General features: G+C 43.9%; 1 protein-coding gene and 1 pseudogene across 5 annotated transcripts; both read right to left on the bottom strand.

Annotated features, from left to right (window-relative positions):
• Positions 1-1555: 1555 nt before the first annotated feature.
• On the bottom strand, positions 1556-11355 carry LOC117080021 (serum amyloid A-4 protein). Of its 4 annotated transcripts, XM_033204495.1 has the most exons (6): positions 11337-11355; positions 9219-9423; positions 7226-7333; positions 5950-6044; positions 2605-2743; positions 1556-1864 (listed from the first exon to the last, which is right to left on the bottom strand). In XM_033204495.1, the coding sequence occupies exons 4-6, from the start codon at positions 6038-6040 to the stop codon at positions 1702-1704; spliced, it is 393 nt and encodes a 130-aa protein (XP_033060386.1). In that variant the 5' UTR covers positions 6041-6044; positions 7226-7333; positions 9219-9423; positions 11337-11355; the 3' UTR covers positions 1556-1701. The 4 variants fall into 4 exon arrangements, with proteins under 4 accessions (XP_033060386.1, XP_033060388.1, XP_033060384.1 ...); XM_033204497.1 differs by lacking the exons at positions 7226-7333; positions 9219-9423; positions 11337-11355 and adding an exon at positions 6896-7214 and having other exon boundaries at positions 1556-1810; XM_033204493.1 differs by lacking the exons at positions 7226-7333; positions 9219-9423; positions 11337-11355 and adding an exon at positions 6896-7202.
• A 2432-nt stretch (positions 11356-13787) lies between these two features.
• LOC117080022 lies at positions 13788-17203 on the bottom strand (annotated as a pseudogene). The gene is made up of 5 exons (XR_004435681.1): positions 17131-17203; positions 16987-17047; positions 16453-16547; positions 14449-14586; positions 13788-14062 (listed from the first exon to the last, which is right to left on the bottom strand). The product of XR_004435681.1 is annotated as an amyloid protein A-like (transcript).
• Positions 17204-22678: the final 5475 nt, after the last annotated feature.

The raw sequence follows: 22678 nt of genomic DNA, 5'->3' as shown, positions 1-22678 counted from the left end.
TGTATTCTCAGAACTTTGGCCAGCTGAGGCCATGAGTTCAAGACCAGCCCGGCGAACATGGTGAAACCCCATCTCTACAAAAAACACAAAAGCCAGGTGTGGCGGCCCATGCCTGTAATCCCAGCTGCTCGGGAGGGTGAGGTGAGAGAATCACTTGAACCCAGGAGGCGGAGGTTGAAGTGAGCTGAGATCGCACCATTGCACTCCAGCCTGCTGGACAAGAGACTCTGTCTCAAAAAAAAAAACCAATGAGAATAAAGATAAGGAAAACCAACAGGAGAGTCATTCCTTAGGTAAAATGAGCAGGACAAATTAAAAATTGAGTCAGAGGAAGCACAGGTGTTGATAAGAGATAAACCAGAGTCGGCCAGGCAGAGGGGCTCAGGCCTGTAATCCTAGCACTTTGGGAGGCCAAGGCAGCAGATCACATGTGGCCAGGAGTTCGACACCAGCCTGGCCAACATGGCAAAACCTAGTCTCTACTAAAAATACAAAAATTAGCCGGGCATGGTGGTGCGCACCTGTGGGCCCAGCTGCTCCGGAGGCTGAGGTGTGATAATTGCTTAAACCCAGGAGGCAGAGTTTGCAGTGAGCTGAGATCGTGCCATTGCACTCCAGCCTGGGCAAGAGAGAAAGACTCTGTCTCAAAAAAATAAATAAATAAATAAATAAATAAATAAATAAATAAATAAACCAGAGTCCAAAAGAGAAGTTTCTAGGATAGAACTCCTAGGATTAGGCTTCTCTAAGCAAGGTGCCTTCTTTTTATTGAGACATGGTCTCACTCTGTCATACAGGCTGGAGTACAATGGAGTGATCATAGCTCACTGCAGCCTTGACCTCCTGGGCTCAAGTAGTACTCTAGCCTCAGTCTCCCAAGTAGCTGGGAATACAGGCACATGCCACCATGCCTGGCTAATTTTTTTTTTTGGTTTTTAATAAAGATGAGGTTTCACTGTGTTGCCTAGGCTGGTCTTGAACTCCTGGGCTCAAGCAATCCTCCTGCCTCAGCCTCCCAAAGTGCTGGGATTACAGGCGTGAACCACCGCACTCAGCCCACAATGTACCTTCTCGATATGGAAAGAGGTCACTAGGGGACAAGGCCTAGAGGCAGAGCGTGGACAGGATGCAATGAATTGGGCAGTATAAAGTCTGTATACAGAGACGACTGGAAACTGCAACAAAATAACCTGTGAGGCCCCGAAGAAGAAGTGGGGATTTGGGGGTAGAAGTCCCATCTGAGTTACAAAGGAGACTGATAGAAGGCTGCCCAGGGCTGTGCCAGAGCCATAACTCCAGCCACTCAGAAGCCTAGGATGATGGTCAGTGCTTTACCTGCTTAGGCTTACTCAGGAGGGGAAGCTGGGGCCGAAAATGACCAGAGAAGCTTGGCTTGGGTCATGTGAGGAGCCTGCATAGTTATAAGCCAGCTGGGAGTCCTTGGGCCCCCCAGTCACAGGCTCATCTACCACAGTGCTGTTTATCTTCCATATGGCCTCAGATGGCCATTCTTCCCACAAAGTCTGCCTCAATGTTCCCAGTTTCCATCAACAAATTCAATTTGACACACATTTATTGAACACCTCTAGGTGCCCTATACCAGTTCCTGGGGACACAAAGCTCAGCGAACCTGTGTCCCTGTCTGGGGGGAGAAGTGTGTGGCTCACAGCCCAGTCCCCTGAGAGCAGAGGAGCAGGAAGCTCAGTAGTTCTTAGGCATGCCGTCAGGTCTGAAGCGATCCGGGTCTTTGCCACTCCGGCCCCATTCCTCAGCTTTCTCATTGGACTTTGAGTCCTCCAATACAGTGCTGCTGTTTCCAAACCAATAATAGTCTAAAAATCCCTGAAGATAGACCCTGGTACTGCTGCAACCCAAAGAAAGGAGACAGGAGATTAATCTCTTGACTCACCTGAGACAGCTCCACCTGCTAACTCCCTCCTCTTCTCCCACCCAAGGAACGATTGAGAGGAGGCTGGAAAACTCACGGAAAGGGAAAGAAAGCTATCAATCTTCTTGGGCAAAGGCCTAAGTCCGCTGGTACTTTCTGCACTCTGCAACAGAGTGCTTTCCCTTTATTATTATTATTATTTATTTATTTATTTATTTTGGAGACAGGGTCTCATTCTGTTGCCCAGGCTGGGGCGCAGTGGCTTGATCATGGGTCACTGCAGCCTCGACTTCCTGGGTTCAAGGGATCTCCCACTTCAGCCTCCTGAGTAGCTGGGACTACAGGTGCATGCTACCATGCCTGGCTAATTTCTTTTATTTTCTGTAGAGATAAGGGTCTTGCTATGTTGCCCAGGCTGCTCTTAAATCCCTGGGCCCAAGAGATCCTCCCACCTTGTCCTCCCAAAGACTTGGAACTACAGGTGTGAGCCCCTGAACCCGGCCCCTGCAACAGTGTGCTTTCCAGACCTCTCCTCGGTTCTTACTTTCCCTTTGTGGGTGAAAGGAGACATGTCCTCACCAGCCTTGCTCTGGCTCTGCCAGCCACCCAGACCCCAGGAGTATGTGGAGGAGGAGAAAGAGCCACAGGTTCTCCTGACTCTCAAGACAGATAGGCACTGCTGGCCTGTCACTGGAGTCCCCAGGAATCTGTGTTACCTGATCAGTTTAGCAGCCCAGACACCCCCAGCTCCTCTTTGGGCAGCATCATAGTTTCCCTGAGCATAGAAATATCTGTTTGAATTTTGGTGTCTGGATGTCAACACATTCCAATAGGCTCTGCCCAAGTCCCCAGCCCCTGGAAAGAAAAAAAAAATGACAAAAATGAACCTAGTGCCATACTGGAGAAACGTAGAAATGATCGTTTTCCACTGATTTCCAGATTTTGACCCTTGACAAAATAATCCTTTGACCCCATACATATAGATAAACATTACTTCCTGTGAACAGCTTTCCTGAGTAACTGTAAGGAAGGTGCTTTTCCATGGATTACATTGAATTGAATTGGTTGGCAGCCGTCATGCCCTGGGCTACATCTTACATGGGTCTGTGTGTGCCGTGTACAAAGAGGGAACGCTCATGTGAGGAATGTCACAATGGAGAATAGTACTACAGATGTAAGATCCAGGGACATTACAAGGGACATGGAGGGGGCTGCACATCTACCATAGCCCATAAGAAAAATACATCCTTACCAGCTGAGTGAGGACAACTAGGACTTGAATAAATTTGACTGTTATGGGCATAAATGGCACAGGAAAGCCGAAGGAATGGGCAGTACATGATGAGGTGGAATAACCTGAGAGAGCTTCATAGGACCTGGATAATCAGACTTATCATGAAGGGCATGAATGTAAATGTTTAACTCTCTGTCCCAACAATTAAGTTTCAGTTTCCACATTCTTCAATTGGGGGAAATCATACCTACCTCCCTGGTAGACTAAATGAGAAGATAAAATGAGGTAACATACATAAAATGCCTAGCATATTGGAATACTTGATGCAAGTTGGATTCCTGTTCCTATTAGTGAAGGGCAGTGGTGACAATAGGATACCACTATACACCCAACAGAATGACAAAAATTTTTTAAACTGACAATATAAACTGTGGGCAAAAATGTGGAACAACTGGAACTCTCGTAATTGTTTTGGATTTTGTTTTTGTTTTGTTCAGTCAGGATCTCCCTTTGTGACCCAGGCTGGAGTGCAGTGGTGTGATCATGGCTTTCTGCAGGCTCGACCTCCTGGGCTCAAGTGATCCCCCCATCTCAGCCTCCTGAGTAGCTGGGGCTACAGGCACCTGATAACACACCCAGCTAATTTTTTTTTTCCTTTGGTAGAGATGGGGTCTCACTTTGTTGCTGAGGCTGGTCTCAAACTCCTGGCCTCAAGTGATCCTCTTGCCTTAGCCTCCCAAAGTGCTGGGATTACGAGTGTGAGCCATCATGCCCAGCTCTCATAATTGTTCATGGAAGTGTAAATTGGTACAATTTTGGGAAACTGCTGGTATCTACAAAAGTTAAATTGACATGACTCTACCTTAGGACTCTACACTTCCATTCCTAAGTGTATACCCACAACAGAAATGAGGGCTTATGTAAACCAAAGGACATGTACACCAATGTTTATTGCAGGTTTATCCATAATAGCCCAAAACTTTAAAAAGCCTAATTATCCAATAACATAGGATAGATAAATAAATTGTGATATCAGTATACAATGGAATACTATGCAGCAATGAAAAAGAACAAAACATTAATACACATGACAAATGTTGTCATGTATATTAATATGTCATAATGTTGAGTTAAACAAAGCCAGATACAACAGACATATTCTGTACAATTTCTTTTATTCAAAGATCAAAGACAGGGACACTAATCAATAATGATAGAGGTAAGAATAGGAGTTACCTTTCGTAAGGGTTGTTAACTGGAAGAGGGCATGAGAGACCCTTCCGTGGTGTGTGAAATGTTTGACATCTTGATCTGATGGTGTAATATGGATGTTTGTATGTGTAAAAAGCTCATCAAGCTATACAGTGTACTATATGTAAGTTATATATCATTTTAAAGTTTTTTAAAAGATTAGTGGAAAAATAGATGTTTGAAACAGGTCTAAGCCAGGAAGAGCTATAGAAATTGTCTATCAGTGCCTGTGTTGTTCAATCAATAAATATTTTTTAGTTCTGCCGTGGTTTACGTGTTACCGAGTTCTTTAAACCAACTCGCTTGGAAAAAAGAAAAGCTGTGATAAATAGTTTTAATTGTTACTTATGTACTGTGTTCTAAGGGATATTTCTCACTAACTTCATGTATTATTTTGTGCCTGTAATTTTGTCAAATAGTTTATCTCTGGCATGGCATAATGACTGTCCTTTCTCTGATGCATGCTTTATGTTCATTCTATGTTTTCCAGATTGACTAGCAAGAGTTTTCTCCAAGCACCTGACAGATTCTGTCACTGGATGGCAGAAAAACCCAAGACACTTGTTCTCATTGGTATTGTGCTGAAAGTAACCTGGGGAGTTTTTCAAATGCTATTCCTAGTCCCAATTCACTTCTAAGATTCTGACTCAGTAACTATGAGAAAGAGGCTCAGGAATGCACTTTTTAAACAAACACACCCAGCCGATTTAAATGCTGGTGAACCATACAACAAATTCTGAAACACAATGACTTAAGGAAAAAGATATTTTATACTATGTGCAGAAAAACTTAGCACATACTACTAAAACTTTTTAAAAACTATTTAGAGAATATCATTTTTAAAAGCACAAAATGCAGAAAAAATGAAAATTTGTAAAATTTCAATTGAAAAATTACAAAAAATTCAACTACAAAATTAATAACAACACATGAAGTTCAAAGTGTTGCAAAACCTGACAACAAAGTTTTCCCATTTTAACAGCTAGTCAGTAAGATTCATTTCCCCTCCAGAATGGCAGAAGTCAGTTTCCCAGCCGTATCTCAGCCCTCCTGTGGCTAATCAGTAGAAATTTGCTCTTTTAATTTATGGGTAGGAGTTAGGGCTTAATTTTCATAAGTTCTGCATCCCAAGCATTGGCTATTTGCTTGGGAACAGGATGGGATTTCTCTGTGCAAACACTATTATTCCACTCTCTCCTAGGCATATCTCAATCCTGGAGTACAGTTGTGAACTCAGTATGTTCCCAGAGGTGGATGAGCTAAATAAACATCATGCCCTAAGAAATCTGCCATCTGTAAATTTCCACAGTGGGAGATCACCCCATGGAAGTCTTTATCCTTCTGCACTCTACACCAACACTACAGGCTAGACCCAAAGCACCTTTAACTCTCGTCTGGAAACCCCAAGGGAGGGTGATAAATTAGACCAGCCTAGAAGAAGAAACAGATACAGAAAACCACACTCCTGCTCTGACCTCGGTGTGGCTTCTCTAAGGAGCACTCATATCCAGTAAGTATGTGGCCCCTGCTCAGAATGAGTGCTGGGTATGTGCCCTCCATCCTCCAGAGTTCTTACCTTGGACAGCCTCCTTGAAAAACGAATACCAGTTTTCACTGGTGACTCCCATGACCAAGGAGCAGAAAACAATGCCTGTGAAAAGCCTCATTGTGCTGAAGAGAAAGAAAGAGAGGGGCAGAGAATCGTAAATAAAACACAGATATATGTTTTGAGGACTGAACTTCTTTCTTTCCTTTTTTTCTTTCTTTCTTACTTTTTCTTTCTTTCTCTTTCTTTCTTTCTCCTTCCTTCCTTCCTTTCTTTCTTCCCTTTCTTTCTTTTTTTTTTTTTCTGTTGCCCAGGCTAAAGTGCACTGATACGATTAAGGCTCACTGCAGCCCCAACCTTCTGGGCTCAAGTGATCCTCCCACCTCAGCCTCCTGAGTAGCGAGGACTACAAACGTGCACCATCACACTCAGCTAAATTTTTTTTTTTTTTTTTTGGTAGAGACAAGGTCTCACTATGTTTGGCCCAGGCTAGTCTCGAACTCCTGGCCTCAAACAATCTTCCCACCTCAGCCTCCCAAAGGATTACAGGCATGAGCCACTGCACCAGCCAAAGGACTGAATTTGAAAGACTAATTCCCTGTTTCCATTTGTTTGTATTAGAATCACAACTGCATGAAAGATTGAAATGGGTTTTAAGAAGAAGTATAAACCCTTAATTCTCAGCCCAGATCCCTAGAAAGAATAAGAGAATTCCAACGTGTTATTTGGTCTGTGGTCAATTTGTCGCCCGATAAAGCAGACTAAAGTCAATCAAGAAGCATTTCCTGAGTTCCTACTCTCCTCAGCACTGACGTTATAATGAGTTAGAAAACACAGTTTCTCTCCAATTGAAATTTGCCAATTATGTGAGAAAAGGATCTCAAAAGAGTCAAATAAGAGAAATTACTCCTTGGAAGAAACCTCACCTGTGGACCTTTCTCAGTTGAAATTTCAGTAAAAGCAAAGCTGCTGGTACCTTCTGGCCATGGAGCTATATTGGTATCTCTGCTGGCTTTGGCATTAATGGGAGAACGGTTTTAAATCCAACAACCTGCCTTGCCAAAGTCCTTTTTGCTCAATTCTTTGGGTATTTTAAAAATTAGCATATTGGGTAATAGTGTCCTTATCCAGAAGCAGTTTTCCAAATTGGGTCATCAAGGTATTTATTTTCTGGCAGTTTTTCTTAATTGCCACTTTTCCCTCTTTTTAGTTTCCTGTATCACAGAAGAGCTGTATTCGCAAAATCCAGTGTGGGAAGACAGAGGTCTTTCTCCACTTTCTTCTCTTTGTGTCTTTCCATTCTTACCTGTTTGGTAGGAGGTCTTCCCAAAAAATTGCACATAGATATTGCGTTGTAGGAAGTGATCAACATTATTAGCAAAGGAGATGTTTGCTTGTCTCTTGTGACTTCTCTCTAAAGAATGTAAGGACAGAACAAGCAAGATTTGACTGTACCAGTGGGAGGAGGTAATGATTCTGGGAGAATACAAGGACATGAATAACACCAGAAGATCAAGGGTGAAGGTCTTCGAGGCATAAAATCTCTTTTTTCATACAAGTATGTATTATTCTGTACTTTCGTTTAAGCTTACTGTTTATTGGAAGTCTTTCCATATCAGGTTTGCTTTTTTTGTTTTTTTTGGGTTTTTGTTTGTTTGTTTGTTTTTTACAGCTACACAGTATTTCATTGTATGGATGGACCATAATTTATACAATATAAATGGCTGTTTGACAGCTATTAACCTTTTGATATCGCAAATAATGATGAATTTATTAACCTTGGACATATGTCTCTTGCACATGTACAAATATATCTCTAAGATAAATTCCTACATAAGAAACTCCATGACGAAAAAGTATCAGATTTTATAAATTATTTGTTTGTTTGTTTGAGACAGAGTTTCACTCAGTCTCCCAGGCTGGAGTGCAGTGGTGTGGTCTCAGCTCACTGCAACCTCCACCTCCGGGGTTCAAGCGATTTCCCCTGCCTCAGCCTCCTGAGTAGCTAGGATTATAGGCACATGCCACCACACCCAGCTAACTTTTCTATTTTTAATAGACACAGGGTTTCGCCATGTTGGCCAGGCTAGTCTCGACCCACTTACCTCAAGTGATCTGCTCACCTCAGCCTCCCAAAGTGCTGGAATTACACATCATAGAAAATTGGGTATCCATCCCCTCAAGCATTTATCCTTTATGTTACAAACAATCCAATTATACTCCTTTGGTTATTTTACAATGTACAACTAAATTATTATTGACTATAGTCCCCCCTGTTGTGCTGTCAAATACTAGGTCTTATTCATACTAAGTATTTTTTTGTACCCATTAACCATCCTCACCTCCCCTCACTTGCCCTTCCCCACTACCCTTCCCAGCCTCTGGTAACCATCCTTCTATTCTCCAACTCCATGAATTCAATTGTTTTGATTTTTAGATCCCACAAATAAATGAGAACATATGATGTTTGTCTTTCTGTTTCTGAATGATTTCACTTAGCATAATGACCTCCAGTTCCATCCATGTTGTTGCAGCTTACCCTACTTTGAGTTATAAAAGAATTTTCCATGGATTCACCAGATAATGTTAATATTATTATTATTATTTTCCTTATTTGTTTATAAATATTTAGCATATTTGAAATTTGTCCTACAGTATGTTTTCAACATTATGTTATTTTAGGTGGTCACTCAGTTGTACCAATCCCATTTGTTGAATAGTCCATCTTTTACTTACTACGTTAACATACAACCTTTATCATATACAAAATTCTCATATGCACTTATATCTAATTCTGAGAATTTGGCTCCACTGATCACGTTTTTTCTATATATAAGTCAGTACTACACTGTTGTATTTATTGAGGCTTTATTCAGTGTATGTATTGCCCTCATTACTTTTTTTTCAGAAGTAGTTGCAGTTCATTTTCTATTATTTCTTCTAACTGCTAGTTTTTGTATCCACACCTTCTTGTCTATGGTGTTTTGATTGATGTCTGGGGTGTCCAGGAGTCCTATCATACCACTTCCCATTCTCTCTTATCACTGCTCCATTTAGTTCTCCAGACCTTCCCCTGCAACCACCTTCACGAGATAGTCAGTGACTCCATGTTGCTTAAGCCAAAGGTGAACTCCTCAACTGCCGGGCAGAATCTGATACTACTAGTCAATAGCTCCATCAGGCACTCTGGAACACCATGCTTTCCTAGTTTTCCTCCCTTCCCAACAGCTGCTGCTTCTCAATCTGTTTTGCTGTATCCAGCTTCTCCTCCAAACTTCTTAGAGAATGGAGACACCTACACTGAGCCTTCAGACCTGTCTTCAGTCTCCATCCACATGCTGAGGGAGCTCATCCATGCCTCTTAGCGCAGGTTCCAAAGGCCATGGTCTTGTTAGTGGTGGTTGTTTACACTGAATCTTCATTGCCTGGATCAATGCCTGGGTTATGTAGGAATGAAGAAAAAAAGCTTCTTCCTTCACTCTCCGGAGTTCAGCTGAAAATAAACTGACAAAGGCAGATTAATAGGAGAAAAAGTCATATACATTTATTTTAACATGCATGGGGAAAAATCACAGGAGAGTGATTTCCCAATAACCCAGTGGGGTACAGGTGATTATATACCATTCGTCACAGGGGAGGAGAAGATGGGGAATGTAGAAGATGGGGAATTTCTTTGAAGTTATGAATGATTGTTAGGAAGAATGAGTGGACCTGAGGGATAGAAATTAATTTGTAAATGGTTCTCTTGAAATTTGAATGAGCCCAAGAAGCAGGTGTCATCTTTTGAAAAAGTCCATCCAGTCGTGGTTGAATTCCTCAGTCATCTTCTCTGATATAATGAGATTTCATGGAGCAGGTGGAAGGCAATTGTTTTCTCTTTGATGGGATGCACCCATAAGGCAGATAAGAGAATAGTCTCTTCCAGCATATGCTTATACACTGTTCATGGGAATGTCAGTTAGTATAGCCTCTGTGGAAAGCAGTATGGAGATTTCCCAGAGAACTAAAAACAGAGCTACCATTTGACCCAGCAATCCCATTACTGAGTACCTACCCAAAGGTATAAAAAATACACCTGAATGCGTGTATTTATCACAATACTATTATTCACAGTAGTAAATATATGGAATTAATGTAAGTGTCTATCAACGGATGATGGGGTGTGTGTGTATGTGTGTATACACATATATACACCATAGAATACTATTCAGCCATTAAAAAGAATAAAATCATGCCTTTTGCTGCAACATAGATAGAACTAGCGGCCACTATCTTAAGTGAAATAACCCAGAAAGTCAAATATCCCATTTTCTCACTTATAAATAGGAGCTAAATAATGTGTACACATGGACATAGAGAGTGGAATAATAGACACTAGAGACTTAGCAAGATGGAGGGTGGAAGGGGGTGGAGGGTTGAGAAATTACCTAACAGGTACAGTAAACACTACTTGTGTGATGGTTACACTAAGAACCCAGATTTCACCACTACGCAATCTATCAGTGTAGCAAATCTGTACTTGTACCCCCTAAATCTATAAATAAATAAATAAATATATAAATAAACAAACAAATATTTTAAATAACAATAAACGCTGAATGAACACATGGAAGCACATTTCTGAATGTCTGAAATAATTCCTAACTCAATGACATGTTTAAAAATAACAAGCAGCTCAATTTGCGTGTAGCATGAGGTACATGAATTAAAGTTATAGGAGATAAGATTGAAAAAATTCAGTACCCTATTAGTCAGGGTTCTTGAGAGACACAAGACAAATGATTTATTTGTGTATGTATGTATGTATGTATGTATCGTAAGGAATTGGCTCACAAGATCATGAGGGCTGAGAAGTCCCACAATCTGCCATCTGCAAGCTAGAAACTCAGGAAAGTGTAATTCAGTCTGAGTTCAAAGGCCTCAGAACCAGAGGAACTGATCATGTAAATCCAGTTTGAGGGCAAGAGAAGATGAGAGGAGATGTCCAACTCAAGCAGCGAGGCAGGGGAAAAGGGAGGTAAATCCATCCTTCCTCTATTTTGTTCTATGCAAGCCTTCAACAGATTGAGTGATGCCCAACTGCACTGAGAATAGCAGTCTACTTTATTGGGTCCAATTCAAATGTTAATCTCTTCTGGAAACACCCTCACAGATGACCCCAGAAACAATGTGAATCTGGGCACCCTCAAATTTATATATACACATACACACACACACACACACACACACACACACACACATATATATATATATATCAGTGGGTTGGGCTCAGTGACTCATGTCTGTAATCTCAGCACTTTGGGAGGCCAAGGCAGGCAGATTACTTGAGCCCGGGAGTTCAAGACCAGCCTGGGCGACACGGCAAAACCCCGTCTCTACAAAAAATACAAAAATTAGCCAAGTGTCATGGCACACACCTGCAGTCCCCATTATTCAAGAGGCTGAAGTGGAAGGATCTCTTGAGCCCCGAGAGGTCGAGGTTGCAGTGAGCCAGGATCCCGCCACGGCACTTCAGCCTGGAAAAAAGAGGGAGACCCTGTCTCAAATAACGAAGCAAAACAAAACACAACTATAACATAGAGCAATTCAATTTCCCTTTCTCAAACTTTTCTAACAGAGAGAAGCATATTAATTCTTACTGAGGAAAACCAAGTAATTAATAAAAGGTATTTGGGTGTGTCAGAGCATAGGGATTAGGTGTGACTTTACAAATTATAGATTTCTGGGTAAACAAAGCACTTTTTTCCTTGGATATAAATTTTGATTTAAAACATTTTTAACCTATGGACTATATTGAATTAAATTTTTTTTCAAAGTATAGATTTCAAGAAGGGGAGTGATTTGGTCCTTTACAGACTGATAAATGAACTTCTGTATCCAAATCTTGCTTCAGTGAATTATTTCTAGTAATAATATGTTGATTGCAAAGTTTTGTATATCTGCAAAGACTTTGAAAGCTTGCTTTATTTGCCTTTGAAAGCCATTCTTTCTCTCATCCTCCTTTTCTCCATCTCCTGCCCCCCAAAATCTACAACTTCAGTACTTGTGACAGAAATCTGATTGTAAGCATCCTAATAACAGCATTACAGTCTCTTTTTACAACTTGGGGTCAATTCAGACCTTACTAGACTGAACACTAATCTCAGCAGTGGATCAAGTATGCTCCCATGAGCCAATCTTCCACCTCTCTCACCTTCATCTTATTTATCTTGCCTTTGCCTTGTTTTGGCATTGAGACATCTTTGAGACTCAGACTCAAACCTCCTGTACCTCCTATACCTACACTTCCATTAGTGTCTATTGATGGGAACTGTATGAGAAAGTTCTGTTATAAATAGTTCTACTTTATATTTATACATTTTCTTCCTCCTTGACAAATAAATTTGTCTTTCCTCTGTAAATATAATTTTATAACTAATCTTCTCACGTTAGGAGTCCTCCTCAATTCCTTTTTCAGAGAAAAGGGGTATGCCAGTTAACAGTTTCTTATTTTGAGCTCCACACCCACCCCTTTGCCCTAATTGTGATGTTGGAGCTGGACCCTGTAAGCATTTCTCCTTTGCCAGTTGGGGATGATGTTAATCTTCACACACAGAGGGTGTTAGAGGGCTAAGCAGGAGACGAAGACATCTTTTCCTGATCGTGTGTGCTTTGCTTCCTTTCAGCTCCTGTACAGGACACCCAGTGGCACTCGCCCCAGAGATCTGAGTGGCATCCCAAGGCCAAGGCAGTTTCCTGACAATTTCTGTGGCACCTCAGTAGGACGTCCATGATGTTCACCAGCAGCCCACTTATCTTAATCAGCTCGGGCTGCTGTAACAAAACAGTACAGCCATGCTGTGAGTTGGAGTTTCAAGACACACACTTTGGCAAGATATAATTCAGTCCAGAGCACTGCCACTTTCACAGCTGGCTTCCCAGGGGGTGTGATAACATCCTCTCTCCTGCCCTCAAGCAGACAGTTTCCCAAATTTGTTGCAGGAACCCTAGCTGCATTCCCAGAGTTAAGTTACACCCTGGGCAGGTTCCTGCCAAGTTTCATTAATACCTCAATGGAGCTCTTGTTTGTTAGTTTTGGCTTGAAGGACCCAGTAAATTATCTGCCATCCAATGTCAGTCTTGTGAGGGGCCCAATCTCAAATTTATACCTTCTCATATTCTGTACTCTTAGAAGTTAATGCTGCTACCAGTTAATAATTCTTTATATTAAAATTTCCCTTTTCAAATTACTGCCTGGTTTCTGTCTTCCAAAGGGACCCTGACTGAGATCTCTATCTGGCTCTCTCTTCACTGCCACGACTTCCATAATTTTGATCTAGTTAAGGTCCAGAAAGTCAGAAAACATTCATAAAAGGAGTCGCATTACGTATTTAGACTTGAAATAAGGCAATGAAAATAGAGTGGAAGAGAACTGCATTGGAGGTATTTTTTAGACAGAATGGGTAGAAATTCATTAATGCCTGAATTTGTAGGTGTTGCTGAGAAATGAAAGGAAGATTGGGGTGGCAGTCGCTGAGGCAGAATTTCATGATTCAATTGTCTATGTCCCCTGCCTCCAGAAACAGAGATCACTGAGGAACGAAGAACTGGGGGACAGAGAAGGTAACAGGAAATTATTGACAGGAGATGAGAAGCCTGGACAAGGAAGGGACTGGAAATAGCAATAATGTATCCACAAGGGTCTGGAAAAAAGGAGGTCTGACTTGTGGAGGGGTTGATGCAGGTGTCTGCGCTGTGACTGCTAAGAATGTCTCCTCACATCCAAACACATAGGCCTACCTAGGCTCAGCCTTCACGTGGGTGTGCATTGATTTCCCCTTGGTACCGAACAGGCAGTACGCATCAAAAGAACACACTGTTTCAACAAATTCAACCTCTTAAGCATTTATTAGATGCCTATTGTATGCCATATCTCAGCTTCTGTGGACACAGACCTCACTAACTTTGTGTCCCTGCCCTGAGGGCCTCACAGCCAGGTCTCCTGAGAGCAGACTGAAGAGGAAGCTCAGTACTTCTCAGGCAGGCCAGCAGGTCGGAAGTGATTGGGGTCTTTGCCACTCCTGCCCCATTCATTGGCAGCCTGATCAGCCAGCGTGTCCTCCGCACCATGGCCCAGGAGTTCTGGATACCCTCTCTGGCATTGCTGTAGTCCAGGCAGGCAAGAGGGAGATTAATCACCAGGCCAGTGAACAAGAGCCCACCCTCCCATTCTCCCCGTTCCAGGGGAGTCTCTGAGAGGAGCCCAGAAAGGCCAAGGAAGGAGGGGTGAAAACACTGACCCTGCCTGGACACCGCCCCACTCAGCCAGGCTGGGCACCCCTAGGCTAGATGAACAGCACCCAGAGGGAGAGGGTGAGGAATCACTTGCTCCTACCATCACTCAGACCCTCACACCGAGCACAGAGGCAGAGAGAGGGCAAGAGGAGGAGGGTCTGCAGCCTCTAACTTCTCTACAAGGAGCTCGCCTCTCTTCTGATTGGCAGGCAAGCTCTGCTCACCCAGCCCTGGCGTCCCAGGAGCTCCAGTTACCTGATCACTTCTGCGGCCCAGGCACCCCAGGTCCCCGTTGGGCAGCATCATAGTTCCCCCTAGCATGGAAGTATTTGTCTGAATTTTTGTAATTGGCTTCTTTCATGTCAGAGTAGGCTCTCCACATGTCCCGAGCCCCTGGAAAGGAAAGGAAAGGCAGAAGGGACATCAGGAGAACATGAAGACTCCAACAACACCTTAGAGGGGAATGAAAGAAGGACAAATCTTCCACTGACTTCAAGCTTTCAGCCTGCGATCGTAGCAGCCTTGGATACCGTGGGTTGAGAAGCACATTCCTTTATCCTAGTTGGCTTCTCTAGGTCCCCTGGTGAAGAGCCACTGCTATAGAATGAAGCTGTCTGTGATAAGATCCAGGAGTGTATAGGAGTGAGGTGGTGACATGAACTACTGATGCTGAGAAAGGTGGCAGACACAGAGCACCTCCGCCCTGACTACTAAAATATATATTCTTGCAAATGGAATACATCTCATTGTGACCTAAGTCCCAGTGACTGCTAGGAGCATAAAAGTCCCTAAACACTTTCTCAGTAGTCTGTACTAATGCTGTGGGTTGCTTAAGGAAGCAATAGAGCAGTGGTGCTCGGCCTTGGCTGCACTTTCTTTTTTTGTTTTTTTTAGACGGAGTCTCGCTCTGTCACCCAGGCTGGAGCACACTGGCACGATCTAACTCACTACAACCTCTGCTTCCCAGGTTCAAGTGATTCTCCTGCTTCAGCCTCCCGAGTAGCTGGGATTACAGGTGCCTGCCACCACGCCTGGCTACATTTTACTGTTTTTAGTAGAGACAGGGTTTCACCATGTTGGTCAGGCTGCTCAGAAACTCATGACCTCAAGTGATTCCTCCACCTTGGCCTCCCAAAGTACTGGAATTACAGGTGTGAGCCTTGGCTGCACTCTCTAATCACCCAGAGAGAAACTGAAAGTCCCAATGCCCAGGCCACACCCCAGGCCAGTTTCTGCAGACTCTGTTGGGGAGTTGCAGGCATGGGTAGTTCAGGTGATGCCAAGGCGTGCCTGAGATTCATAACCATCAAGCTCTAGGAGCTGGTCAGTGATGCGTCTACCTGGCAAGAGCTCTGACCTCAAGCACAGCTGGGCTCAAACCTCTGCTCTGCCACCTGCTGACTGGCAGTAAGTCCCTGGGCATCGGTCTCAGCTGCTCTAAGCCTCAGCTTTCTCACCTTCAAAGAGGGGAAGATGCCTGCCTCACAGAGTCATTCTGAAATTCAATGAGAAAATGCTCTGATCCTTGTGGGAGTTTGATGCACGTCAGTTCCCATCTCCTGTCAAGAAGGCTGGAGAAGGAATGGAAATGGAACAAACCAGGAAGGGAGCCTCTGACAGATCGAGGCTAAAGAGCTCTGTACATTATCCAACTAGGAAATCAGAGGAGGAAGAGAAAGAAGACAGAAGGTCAGCAGCCTTAGTCATCCTCTTATGAGATTTATGCTGAGGACATTTTATATACCATGCAGGCCTTATTTTGCATCTTCTACTCAAAACAAACAGCTCAGCTGCTCCTGGAAAGGATGATTGTTCTTTCTCTGAGTAACTGACTCTCTAAGCTGTTGAGCAGCTCCCCAGACACCCGGCACATCCTGCACATTGGGTACCACAACCTAAGGCAGCGGCTCAAACCTTAAGAAAGCACAAAAATACCCCATGTGCGTTGTTACTGGATCTCCCGTCCCTTACGGCTCAGGAGACGTGTTTTTGATAAACCTTGCAGCGGCTTCTGAAACGTGAGCCATCCACTGAACACACCGAGAAGCTGCACTACGGGGAAAGAAGATATTCCCAGCACCTCTGAAAGACCCAAGATGGGCAATCCAGCAAACCCTAGTTCATGACAGGCCTTAGCAACACAGACACTAGCAACTCTGTGGTTCAAAAGCAGCCTTCCAAAAGCATCATTTCCCCCATTTGATCAGGTCCAGGATGATGCTTCTCTTCAGAAATCCTGCATACCTTCTGAAGCCTTACCATCATAAGCCTCACCAAGGAAGGAAAACCAGCTTCGGCTGCTGACACCCAGGACCAAGGAGCAGAAAACCAGGCCCGTGAGAAGCTTCATGGTGCTGAAATGAAAGGAGAAGTCAGGCAGTCGCCCACAAGAGTGGCACAGCTTTCCTTGGGACTGATATTCCAACGAGAGCCTGGTTATTTCCACTGGATCTTATTAGAATCTTAGTGACTCATCTAGGAAACCTTGCAGCAGGACCTCACTCAGAGCCAGAAGCCCTTGGTTCTGAACCCATCATCCCTAAAGCCTGACTGTGTAAGAGGATGCCAACGTGGCATTGATGGAGGAAGGTGGGAGTTACGACCAGACTGTCACTCCCTCAACTAGCCTGTAATTCCCCACAACGTATTTACAGCGTGTTCCCTCTGCCCAGCACAGAACTCAACATGGGATAAACACAAAGTAAGATCACAATTTTTTATTCTTAAAGCTTTTAGCACCTGGTATTCCCAGGTGGTCTCCCATCCAAGTACTACCAGGCCAACCCTGCTTACCTCCCTAGATCAGAGGAGATAAGACACCCTCAGAATGGTATGGCTGTAGGCCCCAGGATAACTGTTTTTTAAAGGAAATGACAATCTTGTTGGGAAAGAGAAAACAGAGTAAGTTTTAAAATCACTCCTTGGCATGCTCTTCACCTGATCTATGCTGGAGCTGAGCTGCAGGTCCCTGTCTGCCAGGGAGAGGTGGCTGCTATTTATGCTGAGCCTTCCCTGTTGGGCTCTTGGGAGGGAAGAAAAGCTGGCCGTGGTCCCTGGGGAAAGTTCCTGCAGGTCATTTCCCCTACAAAACAGTCTAAGACAAGTTCCTGGACACCAGTGGTTTCTTCATCCTGGCTCATTTATCCCAGTTGTGCAACCTGTGGGAACAAGATAGGTTTGCTGTGCATGGCAGCTGTCAGGGCAGGAGACCAGCTCTGCTCCTCAGCATTGAGGGGGCTGAAGCTGCGGAGTTGAGAGTGGGAGCCCCGTGATGGTGGCACTTGGGCTGCTGGAAGGTGTGGGGTGAGGGCGGCTTTGAAGCCAGCTCCTGACTGTACTGTCATTTCCTCTGCTGGGCTACATGGCAGATGCCTCTGAAATCAAGTCCCTCTGAGTTCATATCTAAAGCTTCAAAGCTGACAGATTAAGTCCAGCACAGTGGCTCACTCCTGTAATCCCAATGCTTTTGGAGGCCACGGCAGTAGGATCACTTGGGGTCAAGAGTTTAAGATCAGTCTGTGCAAAATCATAAGACCTTGTCACTACAAAAAATAAAAATAAATGGACCAGCTGTGGTAGTGTGCAGCTACAGTCCCAGCTACTCAAGAGGCTGAAATGGAAGGATTGCTGGAGACCCAGGAGGTCAAGGCTGCAGTGAGCTATAATCATGCCACTGCACTCCAGCCTGGGTGACAGAGCAAGATCGTGTCTCTAAATGAAAATAAAACTGGCAGCCTAGCCCTGCCATGTCTCATGTGTGCCCTGGAAGGCTCCTTCCACCCCTCAGTCTAGATATCCCGAGATTTACCTCCTCGGCACAGAAAAGCCCTGCTCAGCTGGCCTAGTCAATTAGGAAATTAGGAAGGAAGAAAGGATGTGTCAGTACCAGAGCCCAGCAGGGCTGAGGCCAGGACATGCAGAGAGGCTGGTGGACATAGCAGCAACTGTGGTTTCTTCTTCTCTCATTCATTTTCACTCTTTCATTTTTTTCCTTCCTTCCTCTCTCTTTCTCCTTCCTTCCTCTCTCTTTTTCTTCCTTCCTTCCTTCTTCCCTCCCTCCCTCTCTCTTTCTCCTTCCTTCCTTTCCCTCTTTTTCTTCCTTCTTCCCTCCCTCCCTCCCTCTTTCTCCTTCCTTCCTCTCCCTTCCTTCCTTCTCTCCTTCCTTTCTTCCTTCCTTTCTTCCTCCCTTCCTTCCTCTCTCTTTCTCCTTCCTTCCTTCCTCTCTCTTTCTCCTTCTTTCCTTCCTCTCTCTTTCTTTCTCTCTCTTTCTTTCCTCTTTTCTTTCTTTCACACCTGGTATTCCCAGGTGGTCTCTCATCCAAGTACTACCAGACTCAACCCTGCTTACCTCCCTAGATCAGAGGAGATAAGGCACCTTCAGAATTCTATGAATATAGGCCTCAGGATAACTCCTTTTTAAAAGAAATGACAATCTTGTTGGGAAAGAGAAAACAGTAAGTTCAAAAAACACTCCTTGGCCTACTCCTCACCTGATCTTCCTTTCTTTTCTCCCCTCCCCTCCCCTCCCTTCCCCTCCCCTCCCTTCCCTTCCCCTCCCTTCCCTTCCCCTCTCCTCTCCTCTCTCCTCTCCTCTCCTCTCCTCTCCTCTCTCTCTCCTCTCCTCTCCTCTCTTGTCCTCTCCTCTTGTCCCCTCTTCTTTCAAGACAGAGTCTTGCTCTGTTGCCTGGACTGGAGTGCAGTGGGGTGATCATGGCTCACTGCAGCCTCAGCCTCCCAGGTTTAAGTGATCCTTGCATCTCAACCTCCCAAGTAGCTGGGACTACAGTTGTTTGCCAACATGTCTGGGTAATTTTTTAAATTTTTAGTACATTGGGAGTCTCACCATGTTGCCTAGGCTGGTCTCAAATTCCTAACCTGCAGTCCTCTTGCCTTGGCCTCCCAAAGTGCTGAGATTATAGGCATGAGCTACCATGCCCAGCCAGAAGTTCATATCTGATTGCTTCTATTTTTCGGTGAAATAGGAAGCAAACTTGTCAACTGAGAAAAGAATGAACGAGGAGTTGTGGGAAGTTTCAGAAGAGAAGAGAAGTAAAAAGTGGTCATCTAGGAGAGGAAGAATGTGACTGAACTTGAGAAAGGTAGTGGATTGTACGGTAGCTCAAGGTTAACGACCATGAATTTAAAGTGAGACTAGTCATAGCAGTCGTACTTTTTTTCTGATCACATTGAGCTGCCAAGGTTCAGACTTTTAGCAAGTGGCAAATTGAATACCACTGTGCAATAAATGCTTGTTGAATTGTATGACTGAATACATGCAAAAGTCAAAGGAGAAGGATTCATTTAAAGATGAGGGAGAGTTACAGGGCATAGGGAGAATGTTAACAGAGAGAGTGACTGAGGGTAAAAGATAGGGCACAACATAGACTTTGATGACCAAGAGCCCATAGGGCCACTGGGGACAGGGTTACCCAGAGTGTAGCAGGAGCAGGTCTTCCTTGAGACAGGAAGGAGAGGAGAGATAACAAGGAAGATGCATTTTGAGACGAAGGACAGAGAACCTGAGGGAAACCAGCAGGCCCTTTCCTTTACCAGTCATAGGACTCATTGCTCTCCACCTGTTTGCATTTCTGAGTTTGACCCAGACTGCACAAAACACAGGGATAGGAACCTTGTCAGCCTTATTGACAGATAACTGTTGTCTCTTTTATACCAAACACAGCACCTCACCTGTAGCAGGTTCTCGGTCACTTTTATTGATTGAAGGAGTCAGTGCATGAGTGAAGTAGAAGTCATCTACAATAGATTGACAGGTTGAAGGTTAAGAAGAATGGAAAAGCTTTGGAACAATGATGTTTAGTATTAGTCATTTAGAGATGAACATGGACATTGTTAATATGCAATAAAGTCTCAGCCTACTTGAAATGTTTACATTAATTGTCAAAAAACATTCAGAAGGCAAACCCTTATCAGCTCTCTGCTGCTCCCAGAGAGATGTTATTAGGCATCATCTTCTGGGTTATGATGGCTTCTTAACTGACTTCCACATTTCCACCTTTGCCACCAACTAGTCTCTTTTCAATATAGCAGCCAGACTGTTACAACACAAGACAACTTCTATCACTCTCCACTCAAAACTCTCCAGAGGATTCCACTTCCACTCATAGTTGAAGTCAAAGTCCTTATAATGGTTTTCAAACTTCACTCAAACTGTCCTAGCTCGTTCCTCTTATAACTCATCATCCAATTCTCTCCTCTTGCTCATTTTGCTCCAGCCACACTGGTCTCCAAACTCCCAGGCACATCTTACCCTAGGGGCCTTGGATTAGCTGTTCCTTTCCTCTGGAGCATTCTTTTCCCAGATATTTGCATATCAGGACTTTGAGGGGGCCATGATCCGAGAATCCAGTATACTGGAAGGTTCAACAATATAGTTATTGTCAATAAGAGTATTGATGGTGAACATGTTGGAAAGAGGGCTGTGAATGAACTGTGAAAATTTTCCATGAAGATGGGAGAGGACTGGAGAGTTTTGTCAACAAATACAATAAAGAGATACTTTGTCTCCAAATATCACTAAGCAGATTGTCTACACAGAAGCTTCTAGTGGGTATTTCTAGGCTGGGCACGGTGGCTCACACCTGTAATCCCAACACTTTTGGAGGCGGAGGCGGAGGACGGGTTAAGGTCAGGAGTTTGAGACCAGTCTGAGTAACATAGTGAGACTCCATTTCTACAAAAAAATTAACAGTTAGCTGGGCATGGTGGCACGCTCCTGTTGTCCTCACTACTTGAGAGGCTGAGGTGGGAGGATCACTTGAGCCCAGGAGTTTGAGGTTACAATGAGCTATGATTGCACCATTGCACTCCAGCCTGGCAACAGAGCGAGACTCTGTCTCAAAAAAAAAAAAAAAAAAAATGCAGATTGCTAATCCATAATTTTGGAGGTCTTGGTCTCAGTTCAGCGAGTTGGGGGTGATCTTCAGGAATCAGTGTTTGAAAATCTTCCTGTTTGGAAATCTCTTGTGTAGATAACATTAGTATGACTGGAGAGAAGGTGGTAATGAATTTATCAGGGACTTCAAAGAGGACACATCACGGAGAACTGGGGGTGCAGAATAGAGAAATGGTCATGGAGAGCAAAGAGGACGAGGACTCCTCTTTCCCATTCTGTTGTCTAGGAGGAATTGCAGGAGGCATACCCCGTGGGTAAAGATGAGAATAAAGTGAAATCAACACGGGAAAGACAGGTTTCAGGTTTTTGTAATGGGAAGGAAACAGGTGGAGATAAAGGGGCATCCTCGCCACAGACCCTTCTTTTGAGGAACTCACTGGAAGGTAGTAGAAGAAGGTGGGCAGACTGTAGGGAGAGGTGAGGCTGACTCTGACTCTTAGGGAAATTAGTTGATGTGACGTGAAAGCAGGGAGATAAGAAGGGTAAAGGATATGGCGGTTGAGCGTGCTGGTTAGTAACAGCAGATTGGGATTCTTTATTGCTTTCGGGCTCAGTGTGGGGTGCTGTGCTGTGGGGGGCTGATACTTATGAGCCAGTGGAACTACTCCCCAAAGGTCAAGTGGACTAAAATAAGAACAGTGAGGATGACTTTCTGATCTTCTCCCAACTGTGCTGAACTCCTGAAGAGAATGAAAGTTAGCAGAAGTTCTGGAGAGAATGAAGGGACAAGGGAGGAGGGGAAGGAAACAGTGGCCAGTGAAGGTAGAAAAGGAGTACTCTCAGCACATGCTTAATCTGAGGACATTTATCAGCAAGAAACTAATTTTTAAAGCTGACACACAGTATTGAAACTTGGAGGCCACAGGCCTCCCAGGCCAGGTCTTCTACTTTTTGAGATCTCTAATTACTGGATCCAAGCTTTCTCCCTGGGAAAGGGTAATTTGTTTGTTTATGAATTCATTTTTTATAGAGTCACAGCCAGTCCCTTCTTTCTAACATGGACACTATATCTTCTAGGCACGACTGTCTTTTAACATTAAGAAAAACTCTGCCTCCAAACTCCTATCAGATGGAGAAGCTGCAGAGAAGATAGATAAATGGCTCATTCAAGGACCAGAACCCAGGATACTCATGATACCTTGGCCAGTGCTCTTTCTTCTCCACCTCCTTGCCTCCATCCCTTAACAAATGTTCTTTTCTGGGAACTTGAAAAGATGATGAGTGGTTTACGGTAATTCCAGGTGGGATTATTTGGTTTGGGAGAATGCCATTGGTCGCAGCAATCTCAGCTCCTGGCAGCAGAAACCTGAACTTTGTCTCCATCTCATTTTACCATGCTTATCTCTAACAGAAAGTCCTGTTACGAAACACCAGAATACCTTTGCAGTAGAGGTTGTGACACTGAGTTCCCGTCACAGATCCTAAAACCCAGCCACCTAGACTTGGAAGCAGTATGACTAGAAGTTAAGAGCCAAGCCCTGGATTCAGACAGACCTGGTATGACCTTGCCTCTGCCATATACTGATATTGTGGAATAGCATTTAATGACCTGGAGAAGTATAGACAATCTCT

The sequence above is a fragment of the Trachypithecus francoisi genome, unplaced genomic scaffold (genome assembly GCF_009764315.1).
Source record: "Trachypithecus francoisi isolate TF-2019V2 unplaced genomic scaffold, Tfra_2.0 Lachesis_group8, whole genome shotgun sequence".
In the NCBI taxonomy this organism is placed as follows: Eukaryota; Metazoa; Chordata; class Mammalia; order Primates; family Cercopithecidae; genus Trachypithecus; species Trachypithecus francoisi.
Note: the sequence above shows the minus strand (reverse complement) of the source record. Positions and strands in the feature narration are given on the sequence as shown.